The sequence below is a fragment of the Zingiber officinale genome, chromosome 1A (assembly GCF_018446385.1).
Source record: "Zingiber officinale cultivar Zhangliang chromosome 1A, Zo_v1.1, whole genome shotgun sequence".
In the NCBI taxonomy this organism is placed as follows: domain Eukaryota; kingdom Viridiplantae; phylum Streptophyta; class Magnoliopsida; order Zingiberales; family Zingiberaceae; genus Zingiber; species Zingiber officinale.
Window position 1 is genome coordinate 1,194,435 of NC_055987.1, and position 10,877 is coordinate 1,205,311.

The 10,877-nt window shown below is 41.5% G+C and overlaps 2 protein-coding genes across 3 annotated transcripts; one reads left to right on the forward strand and one right to left on the reverse strand.

The window, feature by feature from the left end:
* Nucleotides 1–3,029: 3,029 nt before the first annotated feature.
* Nucleotides 3,030–3,845, forward strand: LOC122015044 (protein P21-like). Its single transcript, XM_042571688.1, has one exon. The coding sequence runs from the start codon at nucleotides 3,030–3,032 to the stop codon at nucleotides 3,819–3,821; it is 792 nt and encodes a 263-aa protein (XP_042427622.1). The 3' UTR covers nucleotides 3,822–3,845.
* A 613-nt stretch (nucleotides 3,846–4,458) lies between these two features.
* On the reverse strand, nucleotides 4,459–9,037 carry LOC122015029 (ribosomal lysine N-methyltransferase 3-like). Of its 2 annotated transcripts, XM_042571669.1 has the most exons (6): nucleotides 8,920–9,037; nucleotides 8,469–8,847; nucleotides 7,442–7,638; nucleotides 7,167–7,312; nucleotides 7,019–7,077; nucleotides 4,459–5,269 (listed from the first exon to the last, which is right to left on the reverse strand). In XM_042571669.1, the coding sequence occupies exons 1-6, from the start codon at nucleotides 8,925–8,927 to the stop codon at nucleotides 4,619–4,621; spliced, it is 1,440 nt and encodes a 479-aa protein (XP_042427603.1). In that variant the 5' UTR covers nucleotides 8,928–9,037; the 3' UTR covers nucleotides 4,459–4,618. The 2 variants fall into 2 exon arrangements, with proteins under 2 accessions (XP_042427603.1, XP_042427611.1); XM_042571677.1 differs by lacking the exon at nucleotides 8,920–9,037 and having other exon boundaries at nucleotides 7,442–7,642; nucleotides 8,469–8,703.
* Nucleotides 9,038–10,877: the final 1,840 nt, after the last annotated feature.

The following is a 10,877-nucleotide window of genomic DNA, read 5'->3' on the forward strand; positions in this document are numbered from 1 at the left end:
TACGTGTCGATGTCATATCCCGACCTATATGTCGTCTTTGGGATCCAGGTCGCGCTCGACTAGGTGCCGTCAGATCCATCTCTTCATCCTGCTTAGAGCCATCTACTCTTCTTGGTCACGATAACCCAAGCAACGTCCCGACTAACTCACCGATCCATCAAAGGGTGCCCCAGGCCAGGGTACGTTCTCCATTCTTATTCTATACACATTTCATTACTCTACTATTTGTTATGTTCCTTATATATTTGTTGGATTTGCTTCGAACATCGAGGTACTAGGGACTGGGGCAATTCGGTCGCTAGTTGCAGGTAGTGTTGATGAGAGGACTTCTGACTACTTGGTCAACATAGAAGGCATCTCAGCATACCCTCTTGTGGGCCATCGCGATTCATTCAACATTCCAGCTACATCAACTCGCTAGTCCCTCTGACTCAGCTTTCGGACAGGATCATACTCGATCTCCTCTTCCGACAGTTTCGGAAGAGACATTTAGTGAATTATCCGTCATTAGATCTGCGTGACCTGGGTCTTGGAGTAGGAGTCATTGAAAACTCCGAATCAAATAAAAACCGCTTGCGTTCACGTCTTTTACTTGCTTTTCACTTTTGTCTTTTCCGCTCTACCTTTACTTTAATTTCAAATAAAAAAAATAAGCTCTTGAAAACCATGTGATTTATCCCCTCTCTCTCTCACGTATGACTCATCCAACATAAGGTAATCATCAATCAACAAATTTTAATCACCTAACGTGATAAAATTAATATTAGTCATAAACTATAAACCACTATAAACCGATTATTATGTAATTCAATCTCTTCGTCTAAGCCTACATCCTAATTAATTTGGTACATTATGCATAATTACTAAATTAATTATTTTACATGATTTTCAAGATATAATAGACTACTCTTGAATGATAAATTATTCCTCTCGTGGCTATGGATTTCGAGTCACTAATATTTTTATCAAGTGATCAGGATGTTAACTCCTAATCCAAGAGAGAGATGAATCTATTATTGACTCAACACTATTCTCTCTACGCTTTACCATACACCCAACTATTGTATTAATCACAATCCGATTAAAGACTGCTGATTCGGCGATGAGAACAGGGGACCCTCGTTGTAAGGGGTCAACGCCACGTGGAAGTCAAAGAGCCGGGCGGTCCATCGAAGAAGGTCGGACCAGCTAGGCCGACCGGGAGAAGGGGTCTGATTGACCGGGCGGTCGCCCGGTGTTTAGCCGATGGCAAAAGGCACCCCTATGGAAGTCGGGGTTCCAGCGCTCATTGAGCAAGATCGTAGGGCCGAGCGGACGGCACGCTCGGCCGAAGGCATGAAGCATACTGCTAACAGTCGCCACAAAACACATTACCGATAATTTCCCAAGTGGACCATCATATATGACCGGTCGGACGGAAGGCGGACGTGGGCCGGTCGGATGCCCGGCAGGAGTTCGGGGAAAGAGACAAGGGACATCTTCTGACAGCTGGCATGCTTCGTGATATGGTCATACTCCAAATCACGCGACAAGGGGTTCCGTTGTCCCATCGAGGACATGCTTGGACTGTAGCAGTATGGGTCAGGTAAGCTCACTGACAAGCCCTTACTGGGGTATGAGCTACGGACACGTGTACACCTCGATATGTGTGCACTCGCTTCTCCGCTGTCCTATATAAAAGCCCTCATCCTTCGCCGGAGGTACGCATTCTGATATTTCGAGAGCCACTTGCCACCGCTTGCTTGCCTGACTTGAGCGTCGGAGGGTCGCCGCCGGGAACCCCTTCCCGGCCCGACTTCTGTGCAGGTTCGCCGAAACTTCGTGCAACCAGTCGAAGATCCACACCAGCAACCGGGGAGTGCCACGTGCCCAACGCCCGTTGATTCAGCATTCGGACAGGATCAACTGCTTTTAACAGCGTCAAAGCACAGAACTCCACACATAGAATAAATGAAGGTTTCAAGTCAAAATATCAATTATATTCGTTCATAAGATGAATGACCAATGATGCTTAATATGTGGTTTCCTCTTAAGCGGGTCATGTCCAGTATACCTCTAAATTCAAGGCACCCCAAAGTAAACTTGGATATCTATCCCTTGGTCTATCTCGACCTAGTCATACTCAGCGTTGATCTAGATATCCATACTTCCTCTATATATCTATCCGATCAAGGTCTGTTTCCATATTAATATACTCATTAATATGTAGGATTTTATTATTAATTATATATGTACAGAAAATTAAATAATTAATAATAAATATTTACCTTTACGAAATAATTATTCATAAAATACATAAGGAATATCTTGACACATAAGTGCACACATTAATAATATCATAACCGACCTAATAGGTCGGTGGTCGTTATGCCTGCCTTACTCTGATATCTGCAACAATAAACATCCGTTCAGAGGATGATGTGAGGCAATGGGCATACTAGAAATCCTGTTCGGGCAACCATATGAAACCAAGTGTCTCTGGCTGGCGATTTCTCTGGCTGGGCCGCATGCACAAAGGAGCTTATGAGACTAAGCACCTTAGGTCAGGCCAGATCTTTATTTGGTCGGGTGTGTATCTATGAATATCAAGGAGCCGATGTTGATCCTTCATAGAGCCGGTCTACTATGAGACAAGTTGAATTTTCCGTCCGGCCTATAAGGCCGGCCGCCTTAACACTCGATCGACTATTTAAATGATTGAATATGTTATCTTTTTAGCCAAAGCACTAGACTTCTTATGTTCGACTGCCTTTAAGGGCCGGTCAGCTTTTTTTGCTCGGCTAATAACTTGGTCGGGCTAAGTTCGAGAGCCTTGATATTAGGTGAGCATAAGAGCTAGATGGGAAATGAACTGCCATATCATTCTAACTTTGACTCAATCCTCGTAATTTTAACCGTCACGTCGTCTCTGAAGTCCGTCCGTCACGATCGTACGAGTCTCTATAGATTTCCCACTTCCTCGTGAATCCCCACAACACATAAGCTTGAGTCTAATTAATTAATTAATTAATTATAGTGCGTAGTCTACCATGGCAACATCAACCAACGCCGTGCTCTGTTTCCTCCTCCTCCTCCTCCTCCTCCTCCTCCCTCTGTCCAATAACGCCGCAACCATCGAGATCGTCAACAGCTGCTCCTTCACTGTCTGGGCCGCATGGGCCTCCACCAGCCCCAAGACAGGCGGCGGTAACCAGCTCAACCCGGGTCAGACCTGGACCATCAACGTCACCGCCGGCACCGACCTCGGCCGGATCTGGGCCCGCACCGGGTGCTCCTTCGACAGAAGCGGCCGCGGTAACTGCCAGACCGGCGACTGCGGCGGGGTGCTGCAGTGCCAGGACTACGGCCGGCCGCCCAATACCCTCGCCGAATTCTCCCTCAACCAGTTCAGCGACCTCGACTACTTCGGCATCTCCAACGTGGAGGGCTACAACGTGGGGATAGCCTTCAGCCCCACCAGCGGCGGGTGCGGAGGGGTCCGGTGCTCCGCCAACATCGTGGGGGAGTGCCCGGCGGAGCTGAGGGCGCCGGGGGGCTGCAACAACCCCTGCACCGTCTTCGGGACGCCCCACTACTGCTGCACCGATGGAACTTGTGGGCCCACGGTTTATTCAAGGTTCTTTAAGACGCGGTGCCCCGACGCCTATAGCTACCCGCAGGCCTACAGCTACCCGCAGCACGACGAGACCAGCACGGTCATCTGCCCCAGCGGGCACAACTACAAGGTCACCTTCTGCCCCATTAATAATTTTATAATTTGCATACAATTAAACCGCACCGATTTGGGCTCGTCGAAATCGTGGTCAGTTGGCGGATATTAAAATTAGTAAACAACTTTTCACAAACTTGTTAGTAACTTAGATAAAGTTGGGCATGTTCATTGAATGATGGACTGAACCTCATTTATTAAATAGATAGAGTTTAATTCATCCCATCAATAAATATACAAGATCTCTTATCCAGAAGATTCTGGATCAAAGGATCTGGGCTCGATAAAGTTCTATTATAACTTTTTTTTTCCAGTTTTATATGTAAATATATAAAAATATGGCGTGCTTTATAAATCTTATGCATTTTAACATTTAAATTTTGAGTGATATTGAATTTAACATTCATAAAGTTGGTTATCAATAGAATACATTTACGTAGTACTTTATGTAAAAAATTTAGTGAGATGTAAATCAATAGGGATCTTCTGGTCCGCAAATTATAGATCAGGAGATGGTCCACTGATGAAGACCCTTGATTTGGATAAACCCCACCTATTTAAAGATAAAGTTCATCCAAATCAAGAGTTCTCATGTAATGGACCATCCCCTGATCTGTAAATTTACAGACTAGAGGATCTACTCTCGATGTAAATATGTATTATGTTGGGAGTATTTGGATTCAAGTCCCTTTGACGTCTTGATTAATGTTAAGATGTAAATCTGTATATGCCCTCTGATGCTTCAGCTCTTCTTAGAACTAGTGGGATAAAAGTGTCATCTTGATAAACTACTTGTCTTTTATCATAACACCTACATATAGATCAATACTTTCCGAGTTGCTACAGAACTTCTCAGGTCGAAACCTATGAATCACTTGCTTATTCCAACTCAATACCCATCAAACTGTTCTACAGCTTCTTCTTACTCGATCTTTTTGATGCATAATCTCTTAGCCTGCCGAGAATCAGCCTTTCACACTTCCGCAGCACAAGAGAATGGTACGCCTTCCTCTCTTTCATATCACAGCATCTTTCAATCTTTTTGGTATCTTCCTCTACCGAGCTACTTCCATACAAACTTTCCCTCAGATCAGCAAGTGAACTTAGTGCGAAACAAACGTTGTCTGATACCAGTAGCTCCTTGATATCTCCAGATGTTTCCTGATCCATTTTCATGCGTTTATTGCTTGTGGCCTTGACTAATTTGACAATGGCAGTGGACTCATCCAGATTAGCTAATGCATCGGACATATATCCCAGTTTTTCATAATCCTCCTCTTGTAAAAAAATTATGTAAAGTAGGACGAGAAGCTCCAATTCTGGTTCTCCATCGCATGAAATCTCAAAGTATTCACAGTGTTGATTGGCAGAACCTAAGTAATTTAGCTTTCTCCAGCATGAAACCCTTGCTCTACAATAGCGACCAGAGAAGGCCGAGGAACACCATCTGACTACCAGTGCCAGATCAATGTTCACAATGTCGAATTGGTTGTCGGGTTCGGTGAAACCATATCTGTAAAGAAGAGCAGCATTGCCGATGATGCCGTAAGTGTTGAACACCTGAGGAAAACAGGTTATGCCAATTAGTTGCTCAAAGAAATTGGTACATTTATTACCAACAAATTCTTAATAAACAGCGGGTGAGACAAGAAAACGAGATGAAAAATAGGCAAATTATTAAATCACGTAGAATAGTTTCCGAAATACCTAAATCACGTACTCTAAATTTAAAAATACCAAATCATGTACCCAAATCCATTTTTACCCCTCCGAATCGATTGCTTCAGTATAACAATAAATTTGGATACAGTTAATTTGTCCGGAATCAATTGCTACAATAATATCCTGAAAAAAATTCAATTTGTGTATATTGGGTGTCAAATTGATGTTTGAAACCATAGATATAAACAGGAGAACTAGATGAACACATAATACCTGATTTCACATCATTCCAAGCTCTTTAGATCCATTAGTCGATTTTAAGCGAAATTGATTGATGAATCTAGAGGATTCAGAATGACATGGAACCAGATTCTATGTGTTCATTCGTTCTCTTAATTATATCTATATCCTCAAACAAAAATTCGATATACCGTATTGAGAGCAGCAAATTTTTAATTATAGAAGGTTTTTTAATTAAAAAAAAAATAATCAATTGCAATTGTTCATTGTTACAAAAACATTCCGAATCAATTGCTACAGTGAATCACAAAAATGAAATTGGATACATGATTTAGTAATTTTGAGACTATGGTACATGAATTGGATATTTCGAAAACTTTTCTTACATGGTTCAGTGATTTGTCGATGCAAAATCAAGGTTAAACTGAAGGTGTGGAAGACCTTATAACATATTCCAGCAATGACAGAACTGTTTTTTTTTTTTTGTTTCCCTGCAAATTTTATTTTTGCATCTACACAGTATCCATGAACTGACAACATAGCCAACGAAATCTGCAGAGCAATTTAAATTACAAAAGAAAATTCTCAAGCAGAAAGAACAATTCCCATTTAGTATACAAGCACAAGCATAAAACCATAGAAATGGGGAGTAGACAGATTCTAATTTTATCACTTAATTGGCTTATTTTCCCAAGTATTACATATTGAAGGATTGAGGAATAAGCTGCAATGGTTTTTTTACTGTCAACGAATGCCACTGTTTACTCTTTAAGTGTGTGGGCTAACTATTGAGGTGCCATATTCTTGATATATGAACAAGAGGGCAGTTGAGCAGTTTGATTTCAAGGATGATTGGTAACAGAAAATCAAAATAAAATAGATTCAGCACAAATTGGCAGAGTGCAGTGTTCATTTCCACAACATTAACATTTAACTAAATCTAGCAGGCCATATGATTGAAGGTACCAGAAACAAGAAATATTTTTGTCAACAAAGTGATGGACACCAAATATGAATGAGGATGAAAAAAAGTGAAATATTGAAAGAAATCAGGAGCCCTATATCATGCCAACACTAGAACATTAAAATGGGGATCTGTATATTCATAATGTAATAACAAGTGAATTGGCTAATCTTGGGCAAATGAGGATGAAAGTAATAAGGAAGTCATGAACTAAAGTTGGAGATCTCATGGCGAAAAAATATTTTGAACAAAAACATATGTAAATGATCAATTCTAGGATACATGACCCAGCCCTGATCCACCGACAAAGAACAAAATAATCTGGAATAATATCATAATGGATTTTACCAAGCTTTAAAATTCACCAAAAAAAAATTGCTTTACCAAGCATAAGTTGCATGTATTCAGAAAAAGAAAGAAAAATTATAAACCAGAATGCCAACCTCACATCCTGCCTCAGCATATTTAACAATAATCATTTCAAGATTAGTATCATCTTTTCCTGAGCAAAAAAAAAATATCACTCAGTTAAATTATTAATAAAAATGCTTCCTGTTTCATGTAAAAGTTGGAGTTAAAATTCATCAAAACCTGAAGATCTAGTATTTGAATTCGCGATTGATGATTCACCATCATGAGACTCATAACTGATATCACTATCTCCATCATCATCTGAGCTAGATGAAGAAGTTACTGAGGTAAAATGGACATGTTCAGCTCCTGTTTTGTGATTGAAGCTGAAATACATTTTAACTCAGCCAAAGAAAGATTTCAGGAAAATTGTATTTAAACAAAATGGAAATTTCTGTTTGCATATACAGACAAAAGCATCAATTAAACATCTGGACACAATGAAGGTTACTCACAGATCAGCTAAAGGCACCATTCCAAATCCGTAGCAACTATCAATTTGAAATGATCTTGATGAAACTAGAGTCTTGGCTGAAAAATATTGCTCAACACCAAACCTTTCTGGATCAATATTCCAAGTGCCAGATAAAACTAAGGGCTCTATAAATTCTCTCCAATCCTCATACACAGAACTCTTGTCTTCCTTTACTGTCTGCCTAGAAATTTACCAAAAGATAGCTAAACATTGAACGATCACAATATAGAGCAGTGGCATATAATTCAAGTGCAGGGCATACAACATCTAAAGCATTAAGTGACGTGTGTCAGAAAGATAACACAATCACCCAAAGTTTGTATGCACACATAGTGCACGCTGAATGTGGAGTACAACACCACCAGCGTAACCAACCAGCATCTTTTAAACATGATAGCAATAAAATTTTGGTAAACCAACTGGTTTGACTTAAGAGACTGCCAGGTATCATATGCCACAATGTAAAGGAGATCATTTCCATGAAATTAAAGATAAATTTTAATCTCCGTGAGACTTACATAGTGAAAAAATGACTTGAGTAAAAACACGATAAGTTGGACTAACTAATCTAATGTCAATCAACTATAAGTGTCTTGTACTAACGAATCTTATATCAAGTGAAATGATATAAGATAGAAAACAGAAATAGAGAACGGAGGCAATGGGAAAATAGGTGCCAGTTTCTGAAACAGATCACTAAGTTATTGAAGACGGCAACTAAATGACTAGCTGATTGATCCACTCTAGCTTTCTCAATCGTTCTTTGGTTATCCTTTTTATCTGATACAAATTGATACACAATATCTTGCTCAGTAGGTGCATTTTGACTTACTAACATTCAGCATTCTGACTGAGTTTTCTCTCAATCTCAGGCTTCTCGCTTCCAATGAAGAATAATGGTTGGAGGAGAAAAGAAATTATAGAGTTCTCACGCACAATAAATAATATATATCATAATCGTCCATAGCTTCATTTGACAAATTGCATCGAGGAAGGGATTCTTTTACCTTGTGGAGTTCCGTTCCTGAAAGAAAGGCGTCGACTTCCCGCAAGCTCCATACGAGAGGCACGCATTCTCTATCTGGCAAAAGTTGAAGGTACCCATGCCACGGAGATGCGGGTCCTAAGCTCCTCTCGTACATTACGGCCACCGCCAAGCCAAGAGATCCCGCCAAGCCAGCGCTTTCGATCATTTCGCGCGCACCCGAAGTCTGAATAGTGAGGCAAGCGCTCTTGGGAATGGTGGCCACAAGGTCCCCTTCCTTCAGGTCGCAAACAGCTCTGACCGATATGCCTCCGCCGACACATCCGTCGTCAACGATCTCCAGGGCATCGCTGCAGTCGAAGTCGTGGGATTTCATCCATCGCTTGAAAGCTCTAATCCGCCTGCCACGGAAAAAAGATTAAGACAGGTCTACAGGTGTACGGTATGTGAAAAGGAGGACAAAGAATTGGTACCGAGTCATTGAGGAAAGCGTCGACGGTGGCGAGCCCGGTGGCGGAGTGGTGGTTGGTGACGGAGGAGAAGATCCCGCGCCTCCACTGACCCTCACACGAAGGGAGAACTTGGGGGGTAGGGTTTGGCTCCCGGTCGAACTCATACTCAATTATACACATCTGGCACCAGGCTCTAGGGCCAAGTGTCAGTGCCGGCCCGTCGTACGAGAACGTGTCTGGACCAAGACAGGAACGGGTTGGGTTCGATTCACAGGCCGGCCTATGGGCCTGCCAGAGACGTAAAAGATCTTTAACAGATTCTGGAGAGGGTTTGTGACGTTGACACGTCCGCATGTAGTATATTACTGGTGTTTACTCGAAAGCGCAGATGATTAAGAGAAAGAAATTTCTGGTAAAAAGTTATCTTTGGAGGGAGAAGAGATGAGGTGAAAAAATAAAAAAGATTTATATATAGTATAATTTTGTGTGTTAAATTGAGTGGGTGTTTCATTTTTTTTTAAGTATATGATATAATTTTGTGAATGAAAAGGGGTACATACGTTAATTTTTTTCATCAGTTATTTTCTGTCCAATTTTAAATTGATTGATTTTGACTTTAAAATTATCATTGCGTATCTCTTCCATATGAAAATTTTAATAAAGTAAATAACGAAAACTTTTTCACTGTAAAATTTTTTTCTTAATTTTACTTTTCGCTTTTTAAACTGAGTACAGATTTTCTGGTCCATAATTTATAGATCAAAGGATGATTTCACTTTATCGATTGATTTATTTTGATGGATCCCATCACTTAAATATATGAGGTCCATCATGATCCATCAATCAAGATCAGTGGACTAATTTTTGATCCGTAATTTATGGATTAGAGGATGCCACCTACCCTAACCCTAAACTGACCTTTAAAACCGGCCTATTTAAAGTATATCTTAAACAAATATCAGTATAGTGAATATTTTCAAGAATATACTTCGTTTTACTTCATGAACAGCATTGCATATAACTATCTACTTCATTTTACACTTCGATAGTCCTACGGTTCGACCCCGCGATCTCATGTGGTAAGCATGTCAATACTTACCACACGGGTCATTATTTGTAGCTATCATATGACAAAAGGCGATTCGCTCACCCCCAGCGCCTTCGCCAGTCCATCTCAGGACCAACACGAAGGAGGTAAATTATGGTAACTGAAGAAGCTAGTGCGCAGTGGAAAGAGATACACAATGACCAAGGAATTACGTCCTAATTATCCCGAGGTTCAAACTCACACTCTCAAATGACAAATTTCTACGCACTAACCAACTCCAGCTAAGCTCGTGGGGGTTCACGTGTTTGACTGCGAGCGGCGGCCACTAAGGCCGGTCGAAGCCGAGGAGAGTGGTCCGGACGTCGTCTTGAGAGGCCTCTCCATGGAACGATATGGGATCTCGTGGAGTCTGCACAAGGAGGGCTTTCTCTTGTGGGGATCGTTGGATTCCAAGTTTTGTCTGTGGAATGTGGGAATGATGCCGGAAGAGAAGGTTCTTGATGCAAGATATTTGTTTAAGGTATAAGCAGGAGTTGGTGTCTGTCAAGTGTCGCAAGCAAGTTTCACACTGGCCGACTGGACGAGTTAGCTGAACGAGAGGTCGATCGGGCGAGTTAGTTGAACGAGTAGATGACCGATCGAATTGGGGTCGACCGGGCAAAGAAGCCAAATGGGCTCTGGACGCAAGTCAGACCGGTCAAAATAGCCGACCGAGTGACCAGGCGGGCAAATAGCAAAGCGTAACAATTGGCTAGGCGAAGCCTAGAAAGCGGCCGGACAATTGAACTGAGGCATGCGACGAACGCAGTTTCCTTGAAATAGAAGGAAACAGATTCACTCCACCTCCAACTGTACTTCGAGGACTTTCTTAGGTCGTCTGTTTCCCAAGATACAACGATAAACCGTGATTCCCACCAAACACTGATGGTCA